At 39.5% G+C, this 22,902-nt stretch overlaps 1 protein-coding gene across 6 annotated transcripts in view; it reads left to right on the forward strand.

Moving 5' to 3' along the window:
* Nucleotides 1-22,902, forward strand: part of RBMS3 (RNA binding motif single stranded interacting protein 3) — a 780,234-nt gene that overhangs the window by 738,540 nt on the left and 18,792 nt on the right. For 5 of the 6 annotated variants that reach the window (XM_061127661.1, XM_061127659.1, XM_061127657.1 and 2 more), the window contains 2 exons: nucleotides 8,647-8,727; nucleotides 11,407-11,538. In XM_061127661.1, the coding sequence (XP_060983644.1) occupies nucleotides 8,647-8,727; nucleotides 11,407-11,538 (213 nt within the window). Of the gene's footprint in view, nucleotides 1-8,646; nucleotides 8,728-11,406; nucleotides 11,539-22,902 lie in introns of those variants that run through there. The other variant, XM_061127655.1, reaches the window with a different exon arrangement.

Below are 22,902 nucleotides of genomic sequence, written 5' to 3' on the forward strand. Positions count from 1 at the left end.
AAAGGATCATTTAGAGTCACCTTTACCGTTTCCTCCTGTTGACTTTGCCTGCTCTAGTTCACTGGGGTGGTTAGAATCTATGACGTGTGGCCCCAGATGATTCAGAGGGAATGTTTCATGTGCAGATGGAGTTTACTGTGTGTGTGTTCATCTGGATGAGCGCCTTTTCAGTTTGTCTGATATGTCTTCACCTATAGACTGATTTAATGCTTTAGGCACAGACTTAAGCAGAAAACAACACTGCTTTGAGGTACATTGAGGACTTTATCTTCCTGACAAAGTCCTTCAGTTATTTCATTTCCAAAATAAAGAAGCAAACTCCATTTCCTGGAAAAAAGATTAAGTGAGCTCTGAGAGGCTGAGGACATTAGTCGTTCGTGTACGTAGTTCTGAGAGAACTATCCAGGTCATTTTTAAAAGTGGTTTCTTCTTCTTGAAGCTTTCAGATTTAGAGACTGATTTAAGTAAATGTTGATTTGATCTCAACAGCTTCTCTCATTTGAAGAGGTCACTGCTTTACAGAAACTTTTAATTCTTTGCAATTAATAAATCATAATGATAAGCAAAGATAATAGAGAATGTTAAGAAGCAACAAAGAGGGTATAAACAGACAGGAAATTCAAATACAACAAGGGAAGACTAACAAAAGAAAGTAATAATAATATAAAATACCAACTTACCCTTCCTGGATCCTGTGGCAAATGTAAGATTTGCAATAATGAATAATACATAAAATTAAATACTTTATATATTTCAGATCATAAGGGAGAAAGGAACTATCCAGGGCATCCAGTGTGTTAGTGATGAAATCTGGTTTTTCTGGGCTCTGATGTCCTATTGCCCAACCCATGCTTTAAGACTACAGTTTATGCTCACTTAGTATTTAGTATGTACTAGGGTCTCAGCATAATTTTACTGAATGTTTGTAATAAGAGAGTTAAGAATATATGTCTGTTATTGGAATTTTACAATAGAACACTGTTACCTCTCAGTTTCCTTAGCTTCTCACTGGTGATCTTTGCTCTTTATGCCTTCCACTTCTTTTTCTTGCCTTAGTGCACTGCCTATAATCTCTAAGCAGTATAGAAGAGATGGTACTGAATATCATTATCTTTATTCCAAAATTTAAATAGAAATTGTTCAATATGTCACCATTAACTGTGAGGTCAGTTTTGTTTGTAGACTTCTATTCCTAGTTTCCATCTATTCCTAGTGTGCTAAGATATTTTCTCATATACAGATACTAGATTTTATAAAAGATATTCTCAGTCATCAAAATGATCATATAATTTTCTTCTTTATTCTGTCAATATGGTGAATTATGTTGATTGACTTTAAAATGTTAAACCTATCTTGCAATCCTGAAATACATTCTACTTGAGCATTATATATATATATATGAGATGATTGGCTAAAGTTTTATTTAGGAGGTTTTTATAAACGTTCATGAAAGACATTAGGTTATAGTTTTTTTTTTCCTTCTTGTAATGTCTTTATCAATTTTTGATATAAGGAGTGTGCTAGCTTCATAAGATGAGTGGAGAAGTGCTCCTCCTCTAGTGTTCACTGGAAGAATTTATACAAGATTGGTACTATTTATTCCTTAAATGTTTGAAAAATTCTCTGGAGAACCCAGTTGACGCTGACGATTTTATTTTGGGAATTTTTTAGATTTCTAATTCTTTTTTTTTAATGTAGAATGAGGCAGATTTTTATTTCTTTTTGCATCCATCTTAATTATGCTGCTCAGCAAATATGTGTATTTTATGTCAGCTGTCAAATGTATTGACATAAGTTTGCTCATAATATTCTTTAGTATTTTTCTTCTTAACTCCCCTCTCTCCTAAGCCCAGGGAGTCTTTCATTCCTGTTACTCCACTGAGAATATGCTTTTATAGTTGCCTCCATTCTAGTTTCCAGTTTTTAATCTGACTCCCTTATCTTTATCTCCTGACTGGTCTTTGTGGTTCATGAAATCTCTCTTATCTTTCTCTACATTTTGTGACACCCATCACAAAAATAAATTGTTGAGGAGAGGGGAGGAAGGAATTCATGATATCTACACAGTTGTCTCAAGTTCAAATTTTAAGACATAGCTTCTTAATCAGCTAAATTTCTATAGTATTCTCTTTTATTTTTATTGCTACCAGAATGATCTGTGCACATGCTCAACTTAATGGGCTTTGGCTTTTTCCAATACATTCATGAAGATTGTTTTTTTCCACACAGTTGAAGGCCTCCATAGCCTGTGATCACATGGGAATGACTGCTTCTCCCTGTGGTTCAGTGGGTAGAGTTTTATAAGTTTCCCATTAAAAAAAAACAAAAACAAGACAAAACCCTCCAAGATTCTTCTTTGTTCCTTTCTCTGCTGTATGGCAGCAGTAAATGGGCCTCACTCCAGATTCAACAATGCCCATCTGTATTTTTTGTCAGAGTTTAATGCACACCTCTCTGGTTATACTTAGTAGCTGTTCTGGTGAACTGTATAGGATAATATAGGCTATAAACTTTGGGCTCCCATTTCTATCAAGCTCACTAACTGGTCTTCTTTTCTCTCCTCTTCAGGCACTTTTACTTCTAGTAGGCGAAGTCTGTGCTGCTATCGGTATTCACATCTACCTACTCTTTAGGGATAAATATTTCATCACTCATAGCTGTCTACTTCATACCTGCACTAGTACCTTAAAAAGTCAATAGGCTTTAAATTAATACTAACATAAAACATAACAAAAACATACACTATTAATGTTCTATGAGGGGATCCACTTTACTCGCCAGCATTTCATTGGCAGGAGTGGAAGAACTGAGGAAAAACAGCAGTAGAGGTCCACGTCGGAGTCCATCCTTGATGTCCTCGTTGGTGGGTGGGGGCACTTTTCCCTTTCAAGGAGACCCTCTTCAGCTGTCTTCCTCTCTGCAGACTGTCTCTCATCCTTCAAGCAACAAGGAGACTTAGAAGGCATTCCTAGAATTATACTCCAGGCAGCTTTTACTACTTAGCCAATGTAAGTGAGTGAAATGATGCTAACTGCTCCCCAGTTCTGAGATGACAGAATTTTGCAAATCTAAGAAGTGTAACTGTCGGAACTCAGGTATTAGGAATACCTTGACCTAATGTAACTCTGTGCCTCCCCCAAGCCACTCGGGCTATTTCCTTTATCCTCCAGCTTCCTTTGTGAAAGGAGACTTTGTATTAGATGGTCCCAACAGTGATTCATGCCTCAGGCTGTTGGCGTCATCCAGCACCAATTTCTGCCCTCTCTGCTTAACTGCCTTCCCTCTATCCTTGTCAGTGACTGTCTGAGTTTGATAAGACCTAAACAACTGCTGCTGCTGAAGTTTGTTACACTGATTTTTGAATGTCATAGCAAGGACTGGCTCAGATGGTAAAGAATCCTGCAATGTGGGAGACCTGGGTTCTACCCCTGGGTCAGGAAGATCCCCTGGAGGAGGAAATGGCAACCCACTCCAGCATTCTTGCCTGGAGAATCCCATGGACAGAGGAGCCTGGTGGGCTCCATGGGGTCATAAAGAGTCAGACATGACTCAGACTAACTCTTTCACCTTACATAGCAAGGACTAGGCACACCCATTTAAGAACCTACATAATATAACAATAACTTCAAATGAGCAAGTTTGATTAATTATTTTAGGAAATTTCAAAAATTGAAATGTGGGGATTCCCTTGCTACTCCTTTGCTGTACAGATAATTAAAAGGAAAAGTTTGCCATCAGGAACTATATAAAACATTTAAAAAATTTATTTTGCTTTGCGAGGGAAGTAAATCAGGAACTAAAAATTTAGAGTTTTCACTTTTTTGTTTCTTCAGAAATAATTGAGTCCATAGTAACAGAATAATTTGTTCTAAATTAAATAAGTAAAAACACAATTCCTCTCTAACTTCATCATTTTTTTCTCTCTTCATGTAACTATCTTGGTGATGCAGTGTCTAGACTTCTTGGAACAAGTGATGGAGTCTGGAATTTATTCTGTGGGTCTGAAAATGGCTATTTGGGTTTCCAGCACACGCCATGTGAAAACCCAGTGCTCTCAGGATATGTAAAAATCATCAACCTGTTTACCAAAAAAGAAGACTTATCCATGGAATGTCAAAATGTTACGCTGCCACCAACAGGGACATATATGGATTTATCCATTTTATCTATATCATCTCATTGTAATATGGTTCCCATCAGCCATTGTATCAAAAAAAAAAAAAAAAAAAACAAAACAAAAAAACCCAGAATAATTTGTACTCATGAAAGAATTATGGAAGATATTTTCTAGTTTTCGGGAAAAAACCAGTAAAGTAAATTAGCTTAAAGGATAGACATCCATTCTTGTTTTGGTTTTAGTAAGTAGTCCACAGAATGCATGAAGTCAAAGAGCAGAGTTTTTGTATCACAGGTCCTTCTTGGTTTTTGTCATTTATTAGCTGGATAAAAAGCAGTCTTAGGCACCAAGATCTAAACCATATTTGTGCAGCCCACATTATCAAGTCTGACTGTAGTTTATCTTTGCTCTTAAGGAAACCAAATAGAATGCTTGCAGAGGAAGTTCAGAGGTATTTCCACCAGTTACCTAAAGCTGAGAGTTGATCTTGCACAAGGCTGTAGCCATTTCCTATAAGCTCCTGTGCCTAACTTTACAAGTCTGTCACATCTTGAAGCTTTACCCTAGAAAATATATGTCTACCACAGAAAAGTTTTACTGCAAAAGTTTATCAAGAGATAATAATAGTCTTACAGAGTATAAAACTCCATAGCTTTGACTTATTTAAAATAAGCCTGTCCCTAATTTTTAAAACAGCATTCTCCAGTTCTATTAGATTTTCTGTGACACCAAAAAAAAAAAAAAAAGATTAACCAGAAAAGTTTTTCTTTTAATTAAAAAATACATGACACATTGAACTGAGCTGATAGCATTTATACTAAAATTCTCTATAAGTCCTGTTCAGAAGAGCAGCATAAAGTTAAATTATAAAATAAGCATAAGGCGTAGTAGCTCTTCTAGAAGAAAATTAGGTATTCAGAGTATAAAGTGAAAATTAAAAATCTATGGAGATGAAATGACAATAAAATGTTAACCAAGGCATTATTATTCTATATTCTTAATTGGAACTCCAATTATTAAAGTTTTTTTTTTTTCAAGTTGGCATATTATACATGGTCATGGGCTCCCCTGGTAGCTCAGATGGTAGAGAATATGCATGCAATGCATGAGACCTGGGTTCAGTCCCTGGGTTGGGAAACTCTGCTGGAGGAGGGCATGGCGGCCCACTCCAGTACGCTTGCCTGGAGAATTCCCATGGACAGAGGAGCCTGGCGGGCTGCCTTCCGTGGGGTCGCAAAGAGTCGGACACTAGAGAGAGACTACAGCACACACACACAGTCATGATCATGGAAACTCTTAGGATTTTATTTCAAAAGTCATGAAGTTGACTGAAAAGTGGACTCAATCCTACATCAACAGAACTGGAGTGCATTCACAGTATATCCCAGTTTGTCGATATGTAAAATGGGTGAGCCATCCTGCCTAACTCTGCTGTTCTGAAGAGAAGATGACTGAGGATTTAAACTGTAAGCACTTCAGTTGTGACTACTTTCATAACTTCATCAAATACCATGGAAGGTGTGAAGATTTGCTGAGTCCTTCTACTGAACAGAACAAAGATGAGGTTTTGGGTAACTCTGCATGATTTCAAGAAACTTAGAGAAAAGAATCACACAAAATGCTTTCCACTAACTACACTGCTTGGGAACCCTAGTTTGGCACAAGAGGTCTGAAAGTGAGGTAGATTCTCATGTGAGGTCATGAGTAGCGCTCTGTGTGGCTCCAGCCCGTGTCCCTATGTCTAATTCACAGAAAGTTCTTGGCGATGTGGCCGCTGCAGCAGGGGTGGGTCAGGCGGTATCCAGCGACACTGTCTTCTTATAAAAAGGACACCCGCAGTCACTGATGACAATTGCAAAGTTTGGAATTACTACCTCTGGCATAAAGAATACCAGGATCAGTGAGGGAGTATCCTTTGACTGTTGTGTTGTACATCTTGGAAAACCGTGACCAAAGCGTAGAACACGAGCCACAGAGAGTATTAACTCTATTGGTAAAAATATATTCCCACATTCTACTCATCTACTAGGATTTTTTGTATCTAATTAAAGAAACTTTTTCCAAAGTATATTCTTTAGAGTACTAGTTTTAAGCAAAATCAGTAGGTGCTAAAGAGAAAAAGTTTTAGAAACTGATTTAAAGTCCCCTTTCAGCAGGCTTCTGTAAAACCTGATTTCTCAGAGTTTAAAAATTCTATGTCTATAGCAAAGAGAGCTTCCCAGGTGGCACTAGTGGAAAAGAATCCACCTGCCAATGCAGGAGATGCAAGAGACATGGGTTCACTTCCTGGGCTGGGAAGATCCCCTGGAGAAGGAGATGGCAACCCGCTCCGGTATTCTTGCCGTCCCATGGACGGAGGAGCCTGGTGGGCTACAGTCCATGGGGTCACAAAGAGTCGGACACAACTGAGCACGCACACAGTCATATCCAAGAGGCTACACTATGCAGAATTGCTCAAATGAACTGAAACACAGAAAGCTTTTTTTCCCCAACTGAGCTAACATTCTAAAAAAAAATGTGTAGGTAATAAATAGTAAATTAAGAGATACTTAAAACCTGTATGACATTAGCAAACTGCCCATCTGAAATGGCCAAGGAACTGTTACCTCCAACACTTTCTGGGACAGTTTTGTTGGCAATGCAGACACTTGCCATGGGTGCTAGACATGAAATAATATTTGCTGAAATGTGACTCCAAAGGTCTGTACCTTTTTGAAAAATTGACAGCAATTGTATCCCTGATACAACTTAAGGACACAGGACAGTGATGAGCAGAGTGGGCTAATGTACTTATTTAAAGGTTATATCAACACTTTATGGGGGGGGGGGGAAGTATCTATACAGAATTCAGAATGATCAGTGACTAAGAGGCATACAAGATGTGTAATTGGAAACGGAAGACTTTCTTCTCATAGTCTTTTTATTCAGCCACTGAACAGTTATCCTACTAAGTACCAGGCACAGCGTAGGGTGTTGGAAGATGCAGGCATACGCAACACTTGGCCCATGCCTTTAGGGAAATGAGAGTCTGGACAATTTTAATAGAAAAGTGATGAGAGCACAGAGAATGGGGTGCAGAAATCTCTGCTAATTTTCAGCTATGAAGCTAAATTAGTAATATCCCCAAGCCTTGCAAACAGTTGTCCTTAGTCCACATTACAAGGTTGTTTTCATACTGATAGGGATGGCACGCAGCTGTTATCAGCAGTAACACATGGATTCAGGCAGCAGTTTGGTTTGTTTGATTTAGAGTTGCTTCTCTAAGGCTGTCTCTCTGTTCAGCAAACAGAATTAGTAGGACAGTACTTGTTTAGGATGGAGAAGCATTTGTCCGGAGTTGCTTTATTTCTCCATGAATAGTAAACAACATCTGATGAGCCAATCTCCATTCACATATTTCCCTGGATTCAGAATTATCATGCCTCTTGGATACTGAAAGTACCTACCAATGCGTAACACTGTCATTTAGATTTTGCCTGTTTATGGGTGCCCTTGATATGTGAACTTAGTGACTTTAGAAGCATAAAGAATCATGGGCTTGCTGTTCCCATAAGAATTGTTTCAATGAAACTGTGTTTTGAGAAACCTTGTTTTCATTAGATGATTCTGGCTCTGAAATTTTGTGATGATCAAGTTTAGAAACTCAGAAATATAGTTGATTCCATGGAAGATTCTGTTCTCAAAAGAGTAGAACTTCAGCTTTTCAGAGGGTCTATATATTAGAAACAGGAATATGGGTCATGCTCTGTGCTTACAGAGGTGGGCATATACTTTTTCTGCGTCTTCAATTTTTTGTTGCCAAGATACATGTTATCCCCAACACATATTTTACTGAATCCTACAACTTAGTGAAAAACAATTGAACTATTGTATTATTCATTTAGATTAAGAAAATTTGGATAATTAAAGGAGTGGAAAAGGAAATACTGTCAGTGACATGGAGTGCGGGGAGGAGAAAAAGGCAATTTCAACATGATCTGGAACACTATTTCCTTTATTTATTAAAAAAAAAAAAAGCTATCAAATGACAAAAGAAGTGATAACATTTGCCAGTTGTGATTGTTGGTAGATAAGTATTTCTTACATTATCCCTCTATTTTACTTTAGTTAGAAAAGAATTATTTTTCATAATATGATTTATTCATTCAACAAACAATCTGTTGAGAGCCTACTATGTGCTGAAAGTAAAATGGAGGAAAAAGAGAGGCCAGCCCTGCCCGCCTGGCAGGCGTTTGTGTTTGGGTGTGAGAGTGAGGTGTTTGGGAGCTAATACAGAATGTTCAGAAGGACATGAGGGGATGGGAAGAATGAACCTGTGCTGATATCGGAGAGGCGGGCTTCTGTTGGTTCTGAATCAGTAAGAGATGGCTATTCTATACTGCTAGAAACTGCATTATTTTTGGTCAAAATGGACTTTAAGTTTAATCATGCATTGGCGGGGGCCACACATGGAGAAGTGTTACATGCTATCACTGTTCTTGCCGGCCGCATGCCCAAGTTCACCTGCATTTCTCTCTGATTTCCTCCAGTACATGACTGCCGCGGCTCCTATGCAAGGGACCTACATCCCCCAGTACACGCCTGTGCCTCCGACAGCTGTTTCCATTGAAGTAAGTCTGTCTCTTCTTACAAAACGAGGTTAGGGCAGATAAATCTCAGCTTCATGAACCAGGGTCCACCGTAAACCCCCCAAAATCCTTAGTTGTGATTTTTGTGCTGCTTGAAAGCTTGCCGTTGCAAGCTTACTCTGTGAAAGTGTGGACTTTACTTGAACATGCCTTTGCCTTGCTTTGCACAGGACACAGGCAAATTTGGTATCCAGGTCTCAGAGGAATGCCATTTTTATGCTTAGAGAAAAGACCAATGATCAAATAACGACTCCATCAAATGAGAGCCACAAACAATCAGAAAGAGGAAGGGAAACATTTGAAGCCTTTTGAATAAGCCAGTTCTCTGATGCCCTGTTACTCCCTAAACCAACATGAGCAGCACCACCTGAGAGCCTGTTAGAAACACAAACTTTCAGACCCTCCCTGGATCTACTGAATGAGAATGTGCATTTTCACAAGAGCCCTTAAGGATCAAGGCACACATTAAAAATTAAGATGGACTGGATTAGCACACTGGTTCTCAAATTTTTCTGCATGTTGAAGTTATTTCAAGATTTTTTTTTTAAAAAAAAGTGATTTTTGCCAGAGAGTCTGATGTGATCCAGGGTGTGCACCGGACCTGGGAATTTTTAAAGGATGCCAGGTGATTCTTTTGTGTGCCAAAGATGAAGGACCACTCCTCTCAGCAGTGAACCTTGATGGGACTGTGACGTCCTACAGCAACGGAGGAGCACTTGTACCACTCTTGTTGGTGCAGACCATGAGTGATAACGTCAGGTTGGCCTTGCTGGAAGCTTTCTCCTCTCCTCTCTTTCCACGGGGCTGAATCCATTTCCTCTATACATTGTCTTACTGGACAGAGCCAGAAAGATACTGGAGAGGAGGGGCATAGCGCTATGTGGACGGTGGTGAGAACTTAGACTTCTCCCTGCTTCCAGCCCTCCTTCACCTTCTCCTGATGCACATTTGCTGTTCCGGTCACAGTGGATTTCTTCCATCAGCTGGGACTCCTCTGGAGTTCATGCTGTTGCTGTCCCTCACATTGGTACCACTCAATGTGGGAGACCAGCATGACTCTTCCAACCTCTGGAGCCGCACAGATTAGGTGAAATTTTTAGAGACCAAACTGGATCTTTTCAAAATGTATGTTTGTTAGCTTGTTTTTGGTGTGTTACCGATGTTTGCTAGTACCAAGATTTGGGAAGCACAGACATTAAAGAGGACAGTACCATGTCATTTAGGAAACCAAGGAGGAGCAACTTGTTAATTTTTCATGTGTTCCAGACTTATAAGCCCTTGAGAATGTTTCACTATTAAAGAGGTTTGAATTAGCTTTTCAGATTTTTAAGCACATATGATTAAAATATATCTTCTTTTCTAGATTTAGCTATCAAAACCCATCTAGGCCATAAGAAAAAATTATGAATCTAGACATTATAGGTGGCTTTGAGCATCAATGTCTGCCACATATCCGCATCTCTCTATCTGTACACCAAATGTGTGTGCTTATCCACAGAATCTGAGGTTTTTGAGGACTCTAAAACAAGGAGACACACTTGAGAGCATTGCTTATTGGAAACAGTCTAATTATATCAATAAATCTGGGATTTAAAAAGAAGTGTATCACTAAGACTTATATCAGTATACCCTGATATATTGCCTTGAGTTGTGCTTATAAAGGAAAGCACTGATTCATTTTCTATGTAAAAACACTCATTGAAAATTCACCAGTATTCATACAAGTCAATGCATTTAGGAAACTCAGAAAACTGTGTAATACCAAACAGTATATTAGGGGTGAAAAAATATTGAATTCATAAAGGGAGAATTTTCACATTCAAAATGTGAAGCAATTTCAGGGAGCTTCTGTTAAGGACAGACATTGATCAAAAGCCTGTATCTCTGCAGAGTCCATGGCTATAATATGAGTACAACCAGGAGAACATATTCATATGGATTCCTTCCCTAGGCTGACTAACTACCCAACCTTTCTAAAGGTGCAAACCTTTCTCAGGACCAAACTTAACTTCTGAGTGAGGACCAACTCAAGAAACCCATTCTTGTTGGCATCTGTGAGAAGCAGAAGCCATCAAAAGGCTAAAGGAAGGAGCAAATCAAAATTAAGGGTGTTTGTTTCTTTTTCTGAAACCTCTAAATGAATTCCAGTTCATGTCGAGGAAAATAAAAGTAAGTAAAACCAATCAAATTCGTTAAGGGAAAGCGTATTTGACAATGTCCTTTTAGAAGAATTCCAAACCTGGGTATAGATTTTTATTAATAGTAAGGTCCATTGTTTTGCAGGATCATAGAGACAGGGTAGGGAAATTTATTCCCAGGAAAATGCTCAAATGTAGATGTTTTTATAGGAATTCTGCATGCTCTTTTTTTATTAAGGAATTATTATTTAGTGTGGCTAAGGCAACTGCAGCTTAAAATGATTTCTTGATCATTTGACTGCTACAGGGTCTTCTGATGGCAAGTCTTCTTGGTGACACATGGAGGTAAATTCCTCAAATGAGTTCTGTGGTTTTTCTCCTAGTGTTTATTGAGGCTTTATGTAGCTGAGTGCAACTCTACGCAAGCCCGATGCCAGATAGCACAGGGATATGCCCTACGGTCCGTCTGCAGGAAGCCCTCTGCTCAAGCCAGTAAGGTTCTATGTTCTTGTTGCCTCCACAGGGTGTTGTGGCTGATACCTCTCCCCAGACAGTGGCACCTTCGTCCCAGGACACGAGTGGTCAGCAGCAGCAGATAGCAGTGGACACAGCCAGCGAGCATGCATCTGCATATTCCTACCAACAGTCCAAGTAAGTCCTGGCCGTGCTAAACTCTGTCCCTCCAGATGTGCCATCTGGACTTCACCCTCTCATGTGGCATCTGCTAGCTTTAGCTGCAGTAGAGACCATCTCAAACTCAGTGACATTCACTTAGTTCATGATTCTGTGGGTTGGCATTTGGGCGAACCTGAGGCAAATGCTTCTTCGGCTCTTGACTGGACTTGTGTGAACATCTGGGCACAGGAGCTGGGCATCTTCACAGTTCTGCTTCTGGGCATCAGTCGTCTGATGGCTGTGGGATGGATCACATGGACCCAGGTGATGCTGACCGTGGAAGTCTCAGAATTAAGAGAACAGCAAGAGAGGGTGCCATATGACCAGCATGTTTTCAGCCCCATAGGCCAAAGCAAATCATGTGGCCAACCCCAAAGATAATGTAAGAATTCACTGCCAAAAGGCAGGGGCATTGTAGCCATTTTTACCAAAAACTTCTATCATACACATTTTTGGAAAAACGCCAGTGTTCCCACTTGAAACTGCATAGTGTGCCTGCACTGTGGTCTTGCTGTCTTCATTCTTAAATAAAGACAGTAACATGCCCCTGGCAAGACTGCTTCAAACTTACCCAGTAAAACAGTTTATGAAAATGAGTATGGTGAAATATAACAGTATGGGATAGAGACTTATTCAGGAATTAAATGGCAAAGCAAAAATCAAGGAGTCAGAATTACTGCTGACAGGCCTTACGTCACTTAGAAAGCCGAGTACAGCTGGCTTTGTGTGGAGTATCATGGAGATTAAAATTTGAGTGGTTCTGATTGAAAGCAAAGGACTTAACAGACCTTCAGTCTGTACACAGAAGTTCTTTCATGGCAACTGTTCTACTTTGTAGGTAATGGTCAAAGCCCTGGTGGATAGAGAATTCCCAAAGACTCTTCCTGTTTGCAGAACAGGGGTGCAAATGAGTGGTGCTCATTTCTCGATCATAAATTTTCTTTTCTCTCAATTCATATTTAGAGATTTGTTTGTTGTTAAAAGATTTAATCACTTTAATGGCACCTTCCGTATGTGGTTTCACCTCTAAAGTGGACCCTCCAAAGTAAATGTGCTAGAACACTGGAGACTGGTTTTGTGGAAGACAATTTTTCATGGACTGGGGAGGGGTGGTGAGGGGGTGGTTTGGGGATGATTCAAGTACATTACATTTACTGTGTACTTTATTCCTATTATTATCACCTTGCCATATATTTACACAACTCACCATAATGCAGAATCAGTGAGACCCCTGAGCTTGTCTTCCTGCAGCTAGACGGTCCCTTCTGGGGCAATGGGGAGTGGCTCTAAATGCAGATGAAGCTTCCTTTGCCCCTCACCCACTGCTGTGCAGCCCCGGTCCTAACAGACCACGGACTGGTACCAGTCTGTGACCTGGGGGCCGAGGACCCTGGTGCCAGAATGTGACTTAACCTTACAAATAGAAGGCATTATTATTATCATCACTACTGCTACTATCAATATTATATAATGATTTATATATATATATATAACTTTCAGGAAATACCTGTAGCAAATAATGCATTTTGGCTTTTTTATTAGGCTTTTAATTTTTATTTTATATTGCAGTATAGCTGAATGACAATGCTGTGTTTCAAGTGTACAGCAAAGTGATTCAGTTTTATTTACACATATATGTATTCTTTTTCAAATTCATTTCCATTTAGGTTATCACAGAATACTGAGTAGATCTCCCTATGCTACATAGTAGGTCCTTGTTCCTTATCTGTTTTAAATATGTATATGTATATGTCCATATCAAACTCCCAGTTTATCCCCCCTGCCACCACTTTCCCCTTTGGTAACCATCAGTTTACTAAGTCTGTGAGTCTGTTTCTGTTTTATAAATAGATTCAGCTTTTACCATTTGTTTAGATTGTGCTTATAGACTACATCACATGCTCTTTGTCTCTCACTCTGACTTGCTTCACTTAGTATGATAATCTCCAGTTCTGGCATGTTGCTGCAAATAGTTTTTTCTTCTTTTTAAGAGTTGGGTAAGGTTCCGCTGTGTATATATATGCATCTTCCTAATCCATTCATCTGCAGATGGACATCAAGGTTGCTTCCATGTCTTAGCCATTGTAAACAGAGCCGCAGTGAACACTGGGACGCATGTGTATTTTTGAACCATGCTTTTCTCTGGATATAGCTCAGGATTGGGATTGTTGGGTCATATGGTAGCTCTGTATTTAGTTTTTAAAGAAATATTCATATTGTTTTCCACAGTGGCTGTATCAATTTACATTCCCACCAAGAGTGTAAGAGGGTTTTTTTCACACCCTCTCCAGCATTTAGTGTTTCTAGACTTTTGATGATGGCCATTCTGCCAGATGTGAAGTGATATTCATTGTAGTTTTTATTTGCATTTCTCTAATAATGAGCAATGTTGAGCACCTTTTCATGTGCCTCTTGGCCATCCATCTGTCTTCTTTGGAGAAACACCAATGTAGGTCTTCTGAATTTTTTGATTGGATTGTTTTGTTCTTTTTTATATTGAGCTGCATGAGCCATTTATATACTTTAGGAATTAATCCCTTTTTGGCCACATCATTTGCAAATATTTTCTCTCATTCTCATTCTGTCTTTTTATTTTATTTATGGTTTACTTTGCTGTACAAGAACTTTTGAGTTTAATTAAGTCCCATTAAACCATCATGGTTCAATATGGGAAGATTGCACCTTTCTAAGAATTTGTCCATTTCTGCTAGGTTGTCCATTTTATTGGCATATAGTTGCTCTATTTATATTTGCTTCTTACATCTGTTATTTTAGGAGATGGACCAAAAAAATATTGCTGCGATTTATGCTTTCTGCTAAGGGTTTTATAGTATACAGTCTTACGTCTCTTGTCTTTAATCCATTTTGGGTTATTTTTGTGTATGGTATTAAATAATGTTCTAAATTTGTTCTTTTACATGCAGCTGTCCAGTTTTCCCAGCATCATTTATTGAAGAGACTGTTTTTTAGCCATGGTAAAGCCTTGCCTCCTCTGTCATAGATTAATTGATCACAAGCGCATGGGTTTACTTCTGGGCTTTCTCTCCTGTTCCATCGATCTACATTTCTGCTTCTGTGCCAGTACCACACTGTGGCTGTGCAGTATAGTCTGAATTCAGGGAGCCTGATTCCTCCAGCTTCTCTTCTCTTTCTCAAGGTGGCTTTGACTACTTCGGGGCTTTTATGTCTCCATGCAAGTTTTAAGATTGATTTTTTGTTCTATAAAAATGCTATTGATAATTTGATAGGCATTGCATTGAATCTGAAGATTGTCTTGGGAAACATAGTGATTTTGACAATATTGATTTTTCCAATTCAAGAACATGGTGTGTATATATATATATATATCTTCATCTGGTTAACGTCATCCGCAATTTCTTTCATCAAAGTGTTAATAGTTTTTAGAGTACAGGTCTTTTGCTTCATTAGGTAAATTTATTCCTAGGTATTTTATTATTTTTGATGTGATGGTAAAAGGAAGTGTTTCCTTAATTTCTCCTTCTGATCCTTCCTTATTAGTGTATAGGAATAAAATAGATTTCTGTGTATGATGATTTTGTATTCTACTTTAATGAAATCACTGATGAGCTCTAGTAGTTTCCTGATAAAATCTTTAGGATTTTCTATGTTTAGTATCATCTTATCTGCCAAAGAGTGATAGTTTTACTTCTTATTTTCTAATGTGATTCCTTTTCTTTCTTTCTATTCTCTAACTAATATATCTAGAACTTCCAAAACCTGTGGAATGAAAGTGACGAGAGTAGACATCCTTTTCTTGTTACTGATCTTAATGATGAGAAACTGAAAGCATTTCCTCTGAGTATGATGTTAGCAGTAGGTTTGTCATCTATAGACTTTATTATGTTGAGGTATGTTTCCTCTATGCCCACTTTCTGCAGAGTTTTTATCATAAATGGGTGTTGAATTTTGTCAGAAACTTTTCTGCACCTATTGAGATAATCATATGGTTCTTATTCTTCAATTTGCTGATTGATTTGCATATATCAAAGAAACCTTGAAACCTTAAGATAAATCCCACTGGATCGTAGTTTATGACCTTTTAATATATTGTTGGATTCAGTTTGCTATCTAGTTATTTTGTTTATGATTTTGCATCTATGTTCATCAGTGATATGGGCCTGTAATTTTCTGTTTTTATGGTATCATTATCTGGTTTTGGTATCAGGGTGATGGTGATCTCATAGAGTGAGCCTGGGAGTGTTCCTTCCTCTGCAATTTTTTGGAATAGTTTCAGAATAGCCATTAAGTCTTCTATAAATGTTTGATAGAATTTGCTTGTGAAGTCATCCGGTCCTAGACTTTTGTTTCTTGAGAGTTTTTTAATCACAGTTTAAATTTCAGTACTTATGATTGGTCTGTTCATATTTTCAGTTTCTTCATGGTTCAATATAGGGAGATTGTACCTTTCTAAGAATTTGTCCATTTCTTCTAGGTTGTCCATTTTATTGGTATGTAGTTGCTTATCCTTTGTATTTCTGTGGTATCCACTGTAACTTCTTTTCAAATGTAATTTTATTGATTTGAGCCCTCTTCGTTTTTTCCTTGATGAGTCTAACATTTTATCAGTTTTGTTTATCTTTTCAAATATTGTTTCATTTATTTCTCCTCTGATCTTTATGATTCCTTTCCTTCTACTAACTGTGGATTTTGTTTGTTCTTCTTTCTCTTGTTGCTGTAGGTGTGAGTTTAGGTTGTTTCAGATTTTTCTTGTTTCTTGAGCTAAGATTGTATTGCTATAAACTTCCCTCTTAGAAATGCTTCTGTCATGTCTCATAGGTTTTGAATAACTTTGTTTTTGTTGTCATTTGTGTTTATGTATTTTTTTATTTCCTCTTTGATTTCTTCAGTGACCCTTTGGTTGTCTGGTAACATATTGTTTAGTCTCCATGTGTTTGTGTTTTTTTATAGTTTTGACTATAATTTATTTCTAATATCATAGTGTTTTGGCAAGAAAAGATGCTTGATACGATTGATTTTGTTAAATTTACTGAGGCTTGACTTGTAGCCCAGTATGTGATCTATTCTGGAGAATGTCTCATGTGGAGTTGAGAATTGTATTCTGCTGCTTTTGGAGGGAATGCCCTATAAATATCAGTTAAGTCCATCTGGTCTAATGTGTCACTCAAGGTTTTTGTTTATTTATTGATTTTCTGTCTGGATGATCTGTCCACTGAAGTAAGTAAGGTGTTAAAGTCCCCCACTATTATTGCGTTATTATCAGTTTTCCCATTTATGGCTGTTAGCATTTGCCTTATATACTGAAGTACTCTGATGTTGGATACATATATATTTACAAGTGTTATATCTCCTTGGATTGATCCCTTAAACATAATCTAGTGCCTTCCCTATCTCTTATAATACTCTTTAGTCTGATATGAGTATTGCTACTCCAGCTTTCTGTTGACTTCCATTTGCATCGAATACCTTTTTCCATCCTCTCACTTTCAGTCTCTCTGTGTCCCTAGCCTGAAGTGGGTGTCATGGACACAGCACATCTGTGGCTCTTGTTTTTGTGTTCATCCAGCCAGTCTATTTCTTTTGGTTGGCGCATTTAATCGATCTACAGTTAAGGTCATTATCAATGTGCATTTTCCTATTGCCATTTTCTTAATTGTTTCAGATTTGCTTTTGTGGCTCTTCTTTCTTGCTTTCTTTTACTCTTTTGTGATTTGATGACTATCCTTAGTTTGTGTTTGGGTTGCTTTTTCTTTTTTGCATGTCTATTGTAGTTTTTTGGTTTGCAATTCCCATGATGTTTTGATATAGCAGTCTATATATATACAAGACTGTTTTAAGTTGTTTCTATTTTAATTTTAAATACATTTCCAATGCCCTGCATTTGTGTCCTTTTCACAATTGCTGGTTTTGACATATTTGTGTGTGGATGATTTCCTAACTTTCCTGTTGAGTGAGTGAAGTCACTCAGTCGTGTCCAGCTCTTTGCAGCCCCATGGACTGTAGCCTGCCAGGCTCCTCTATCCATGGAATTTTCCTGGCAAGGATACTGGAGTAGGTTGCCATTTCCTTCTCTAGGGGATCTTCCTGACCCAGGAATCGAATCCAAGTCTCCCACACTGCAGGCAAACTCTCTACCATCTAAGCCACCAGAGAAGCCTTCACTTTCCTGTATGTGACCCTTTATCCAAGGGTCTTTCACTTACAGCTTCCTTGTTTCTAGTTGTAGGCTTTTCTTATCCACCTAGAGAAGTGCCTTTACCATTTAAGACTTATTTGGTGGTGCTGAATTCTCTGAGTTTTTGCTTGTGTGTAAAACTGTTGATTTCTGCATCAAATCTACATGAGAGCCTTGCTGGATCGAGTATTCTTGGTTGTTGGGGTTTTTTTCCCATTCATTATGCCACTTCCTTCTGTCCTTCAGCGCTTCTGCCAAAAAAATCACCTGATAGCCTTATGGAGGTCCTTTGTATGTTATGTGTTGCTTTTCCCATGTTGCTTTTAATAACTCTGTTTAATTTTTGTTAGTTTGATTACTATGTGTCATAGCATGCTCTTCCTTGGATTTATCCTATATGGGACTCTCTGCACTTCCTGAACTGGGGTGACTGTTTCCTTTCCCATGTTAGAGAAGTTTTCGGCTATAACCTCTTCAAATATTTTCTCGAGTTCATTCTCTTTTTTTCTTCTTCTCAGACCCCTATAATGCAAATGTTGGTGCATTTTGTTGTCCCCAAGCTCTCTGATACTGTCCTCCTTGCTTCTTACTCTTTTTCCTTTGTTCTATGGCAATGATTTCCACTTTATATTCCAGCTCACTTATTTGTTCTTCTGACTCAGTTATTCTTCTAATCATTCCTTCTAGTGTATTTTTCATTTTAGGTATTGTATTGTTCATCTCTGTTTCTTCTTTAAATCTTTTATTAAAAATTTCTTGTATCTTCTCAGTCTGTGCGTCCATACTTTGAGATTTCAGATGTTTACTATTGTTACTCTGAATTCTTTTTTAGATAGATTGTCTATCATCTCCTCTTCATTTAATTGTTCTTTGGGGGCTTTGGGGTTTTTTATCTTTTTCCTTCATCTGCAGTTTGTTTCTCTATCATCTGATTTTTGTCCAAATTTTTGTGTTTGTGGTCTCCTTTCCACAGACGGCAGGACTGTGGTTCCTCCTCCTTCTGGTGTCCGTCCACTGGTGGGTAAGGTTGGTCCAGCGGCTTGTGTAGGCGCCTTTTTGGGAATGACTGGTGCCTGGCCTCTGGTGGCTTGAGCTGGGTCCTATCCCTCTGGTGGGCAGGGCAGTGTAAAGAGATGTGTTTGAGGTGGCTGTGAGCTCAGTAAGACTTTAGGCAGCCTTTTTTTTTTTTTTTAACCTTTTATGGAAATGTTTTTCCTAATATATCTATTTTATTGAAGTATAGTTGACTTACAATGTTTCAGGTACACAGCAAGGTGATTGAGTTATACACATACACACATGGTATTTTTTAATTTATTTTCCATCATAGGTTATTACAAGATATTGACTATAGTTCCCTGTGCTATACAGTAAACCTCTGTTTGTTGCATATCTATTTTTTTAATTAGATATCTAGCATTCTGTTCATACTAAGTCAAGCAAGTGGAATCAAAATGTCATAAATTTTTAGGCAAAATTCATAAGTTCTCTAAAATATATATATTATACATATTATTATATAGATGTATACAAAAGTTCTACTACACTCAATAAAGGCTTGGGAAAGAACATCAAAAAAAACAGAAGAGATGGGGAAATTGGAAAACAAACTAAATGAAATGGGAGCTCTGAATACGAAATAAAAAAGTAAAACAAACTAGACAATAGTAAAAGATCATCATATAGTCCAGTTGTTTTTAAACATGGCTGTTCATTAGAAAAATACCTAGAGCTCTGGAGGAAAAAAACATCATTACTTAGGCATTTGTATTTTTCAAAAAATTCCAAGATAATTCTGATATGCATCTAGACTTTAAAAAGTGATTATAGGTTTTTCTATTAAATGGTATGTTTGGTGATATAGAGTTCTATTATTTTTCTGTTGACCAATCATGATACAATGGTATTAAGTGAGTAACAGTTCCATAATCACAATAGTAAAATACTGTTTATAAGTTTTTAAAATCAATAGCCAGATAAAAAATGAAAGATAATTACAATTGCAAGCCATAATGGGAACCTGATTAATTTAACAATATAAAATAATCACATGCAATTTGAGAGGTCAAGCAGAGTGATGTAGTAAGTGGAATTGCATACACGCACATATTTTCATCTGCCCAGCCAGTCTATATCTTTTGGCTGGTGCATTTAACCCATTTACATTTCAGGTAATTATTGACATGTATGATCTATTACCGTTTTCTTTTAGGGGGTTTATTTTCTGTAGGTCTTTCCCTTGTCTTGAGTCTCCTGCCTAGAGAAGTTCCTTTAACATTTGTTGTAAAGGTGGTTTGGTGGTGCTGAATTCTCTCAGCTTTTGGTTGTCTGGAAAGCTATTGATTTCTCCATCAAATCTGAATGAGAGTCTTGCTGGGTAGAGTATTCTTGGTGGTAGGTTCTTCCCTTTCGTCACTTTAAACATATCCTGCCATTCCCTTCTGGCTTGTAGAGTTTCTGTTGAGAAGTCAGCTGATAGCCTGATGGGAGTTCCTTTGCATGTCATTTGTCATTTTTCCCGTGTTGCTTTCATTGTTTTATCCTTAATTTTTGTCAGTTTGATTACGGTGTGTCTCGGTGTGTTCCTCCTTGGGTTTATGCTGTTTGGGACTCTCTGTGCTTCCTGGACTTGGCTGACTGTTTCATTTCCCATGTTAATAAAGTTTTCAGCTATTACCTCCTCAAATATTTTGTCAGTTCCTTTTCTCTCTCTCTTCTCCTTCTGAGACCCCTATAATGTGAATGTTGGTTCATTTAATGTCACAGAGGTCTTTTAGGTTGTCTTCATTTCTTTTCACTCTTTTTTCTATATTCTGTTCTGCAGCAGTGATTTCCACTGTTCTGTCCCCCGGGTCACTCATCTGTTCTACTGCCTGGTTATTCTGCTATTGATTCCTTCTAGTGTATTATTCATCTCTGTTTGTTTGTTCTTTAGTTCTTTGGTAAACATTTCTGCATTTTCTTCATTGTTTTCCAAAGATCCTGGATCATCTTCACTGTTACTACCCTGAATTCTTTTTCTGGAAGGTTGCCTATTTCCACTTCATTTAGTTTTTCTGGGGTCTTATCTTGTCCCTTCTTCTGGGACATAACTTTCTGCTTTTTCATGCTGATTAACTTTCTGAAATGTGGTTTTGTTTTAGTCATTGATGGGACTGTGGTTCCTCTTGCTTCTGTCTGCCTTCTGATGGAGGAGGCTAAGAGGCTTGTGTAAGCTTCCTGATGGGAGGGACTAGTGGTGGGAAAAACTGGGTCTTGCTCCGGTGGGCAGGACATTGCTCAGTAAAGCTTTAATCCAGTTATCTGCTGATGAGTGGGGATGTGCTCCCTCCCTGGTAGTTGTTTGGCCTGAGGTCACCCAAGCCCTGGGGTCTGTGGTCTCTATGGCAGGGTTAATGGTGGCCTCCCAGAGGGCTTATGCCAAGAGGGGCCTTCCCAGACTGCTGCTGCCAGGGCCCTCACCCCTGTGGGGAGCCCCTGTGGACCCACGCCTCCACAGGAGACCCTCCAACATTAGCAAGTAGTTGTGGTTCAGTCTGCTGTGAGGTCATTGCTCCTTTCCTCTGGGTCTTAGAGGACACAAGCAAAATCTTGTGCACACCAAGAGTGGAGTCTCCATTTCCCTCAGTCCTGTGGAGGTCCTATAATCAAATCCTGCTGGCTGCAAGGTCAGATTCCCAGGAAAGTCCCAGTCCCTCGGTTGGATCCCTAGGCTAGGAAGCGTGATGTGGGGTTCAGAACCTTCACAACAGAGGGAGAACTTCTTCGGTATTATTGTTCTCCAGTTTGTGGGTCACCACTGGGCAGCTATAGGATTTGACTTTATTGTGATTGTGCCCCTCCTACCATCTCACTGCGGCTTTTTTGTCTTTGGACCTGGGGTATCCTTTTTTATTGGGTTCCAGCATCTTCCTGTCAATGGTTGTTCAACAGCTAGTTGAGATTTTGGCGCTCTCGCAGTAGACGATGAGAGCACATCCTTCTGCTCCACCATCTTGAACCTGAGGCCCAGCCTGTCTGCTGATGGGGGGCCGTGTTCCTGCCTTGCTGAGGCTCCCCAGCACTGGAGCATGCCGGCTGGTGGGCGGGGCTGAGTGTCTATGCTGATACGGGATCTCTGGAAGAGTTCCTGCTGATCAGTAGTCCCTGGGGTCTCAGCTATGGCGTCCTTGCCCCCACAGTGAGCCACAGCCAGCCATCACCTTCCCAGGGGACCCTCCGGGATCCCTTAGTAGGTCAGGCCCAGGTTCCTGAGGAGGCAATGCTCTGTGCTGGATTCCGGTGCATACGGTACCTTGGGTGCTTCCTCCAAGAGTGGAGTCTCTGTCTCCCTCCGCCCTGTAGGACTCCTTCATTCAAGCCCTGCTGACCTTCAGAGCTAGGTGCTCTGGGGGTTCTCGCTCTAAACCTCTGATACCAGAGCCTCAGACTGTCTTGGAGGACTATGCTTATGATGGAACTTCCCTGCATAGCCTTCTTGGGTTTACTATTTTTTGGTGCAAGTGCTGTTTTTAGTTTGGACGTCTGCTGCCTCTTTGCTCAGGGTGTGCTGGCCGCCATCCCCTCTGATAGGAGGTGTGACTGAAGTGGTGCCCAGCGCCTGCACCAGATGCTGAGCAGAGCTTACCCTTTCACTGTGGTTGCTTGCTTTCTCTTCCCTGTGCTCAGGGGCAGGGTCTGCTTCCTTGTCGTTGGAGCAGAGGCCCCAAGATCTGTTTCTTAGCTGTGTTTCTGATCTCAGTACGAGGCAGGCAGGACTGGAGCTCCCCCGACACTTGGGAAGAAAGCACTGCATATTCCTCCTCTGAAGCCGTTCACATGTGGGTGTCACCTGTGTCACCTGTGTGAGCTCTCAGACCATCCTGTCATCCGCTCGACTCTCAGCCCTACGTTATCCATGTGTATGAAGGCAGTCTGCCCAGGGGGCCTCTCAGGCATTGTTTTTCACCAGGCCACCAGTGTAGATCAACAGAAGTCAGGTCCCAGGACTGCAGGAATAGTGGATCTGGACCTGCCGTGGGTGTGTGGAGGCAGCTCAGACTCTGGCCCAACTCCCACGTGCAGTGTGCCCACAGAGCCCACAGCTGCAAAAGCCAGGCCCAGCTCTGCTACAGAGACACTCACCGTCTGCTCAGATGTTCCTCAGGAGCGGAATTTACAGTTGGCAGCAGGGTCCATGCGGCCATGAAG

Source organism: Dama dama, chromosome 24 (genome assembly GCF_033118175.1).
Source record: "Dama dama isolate Ldn47 chromosome 24, ASM3311817v1, whole genome shotgun sequence".
Taxonomy (NCBI): domain Eukaryota; kingdom Metazoa; phylum Chordata; class Mammalia; order Artiodactyla; family Cervidae; genus Dama; species Dama dama.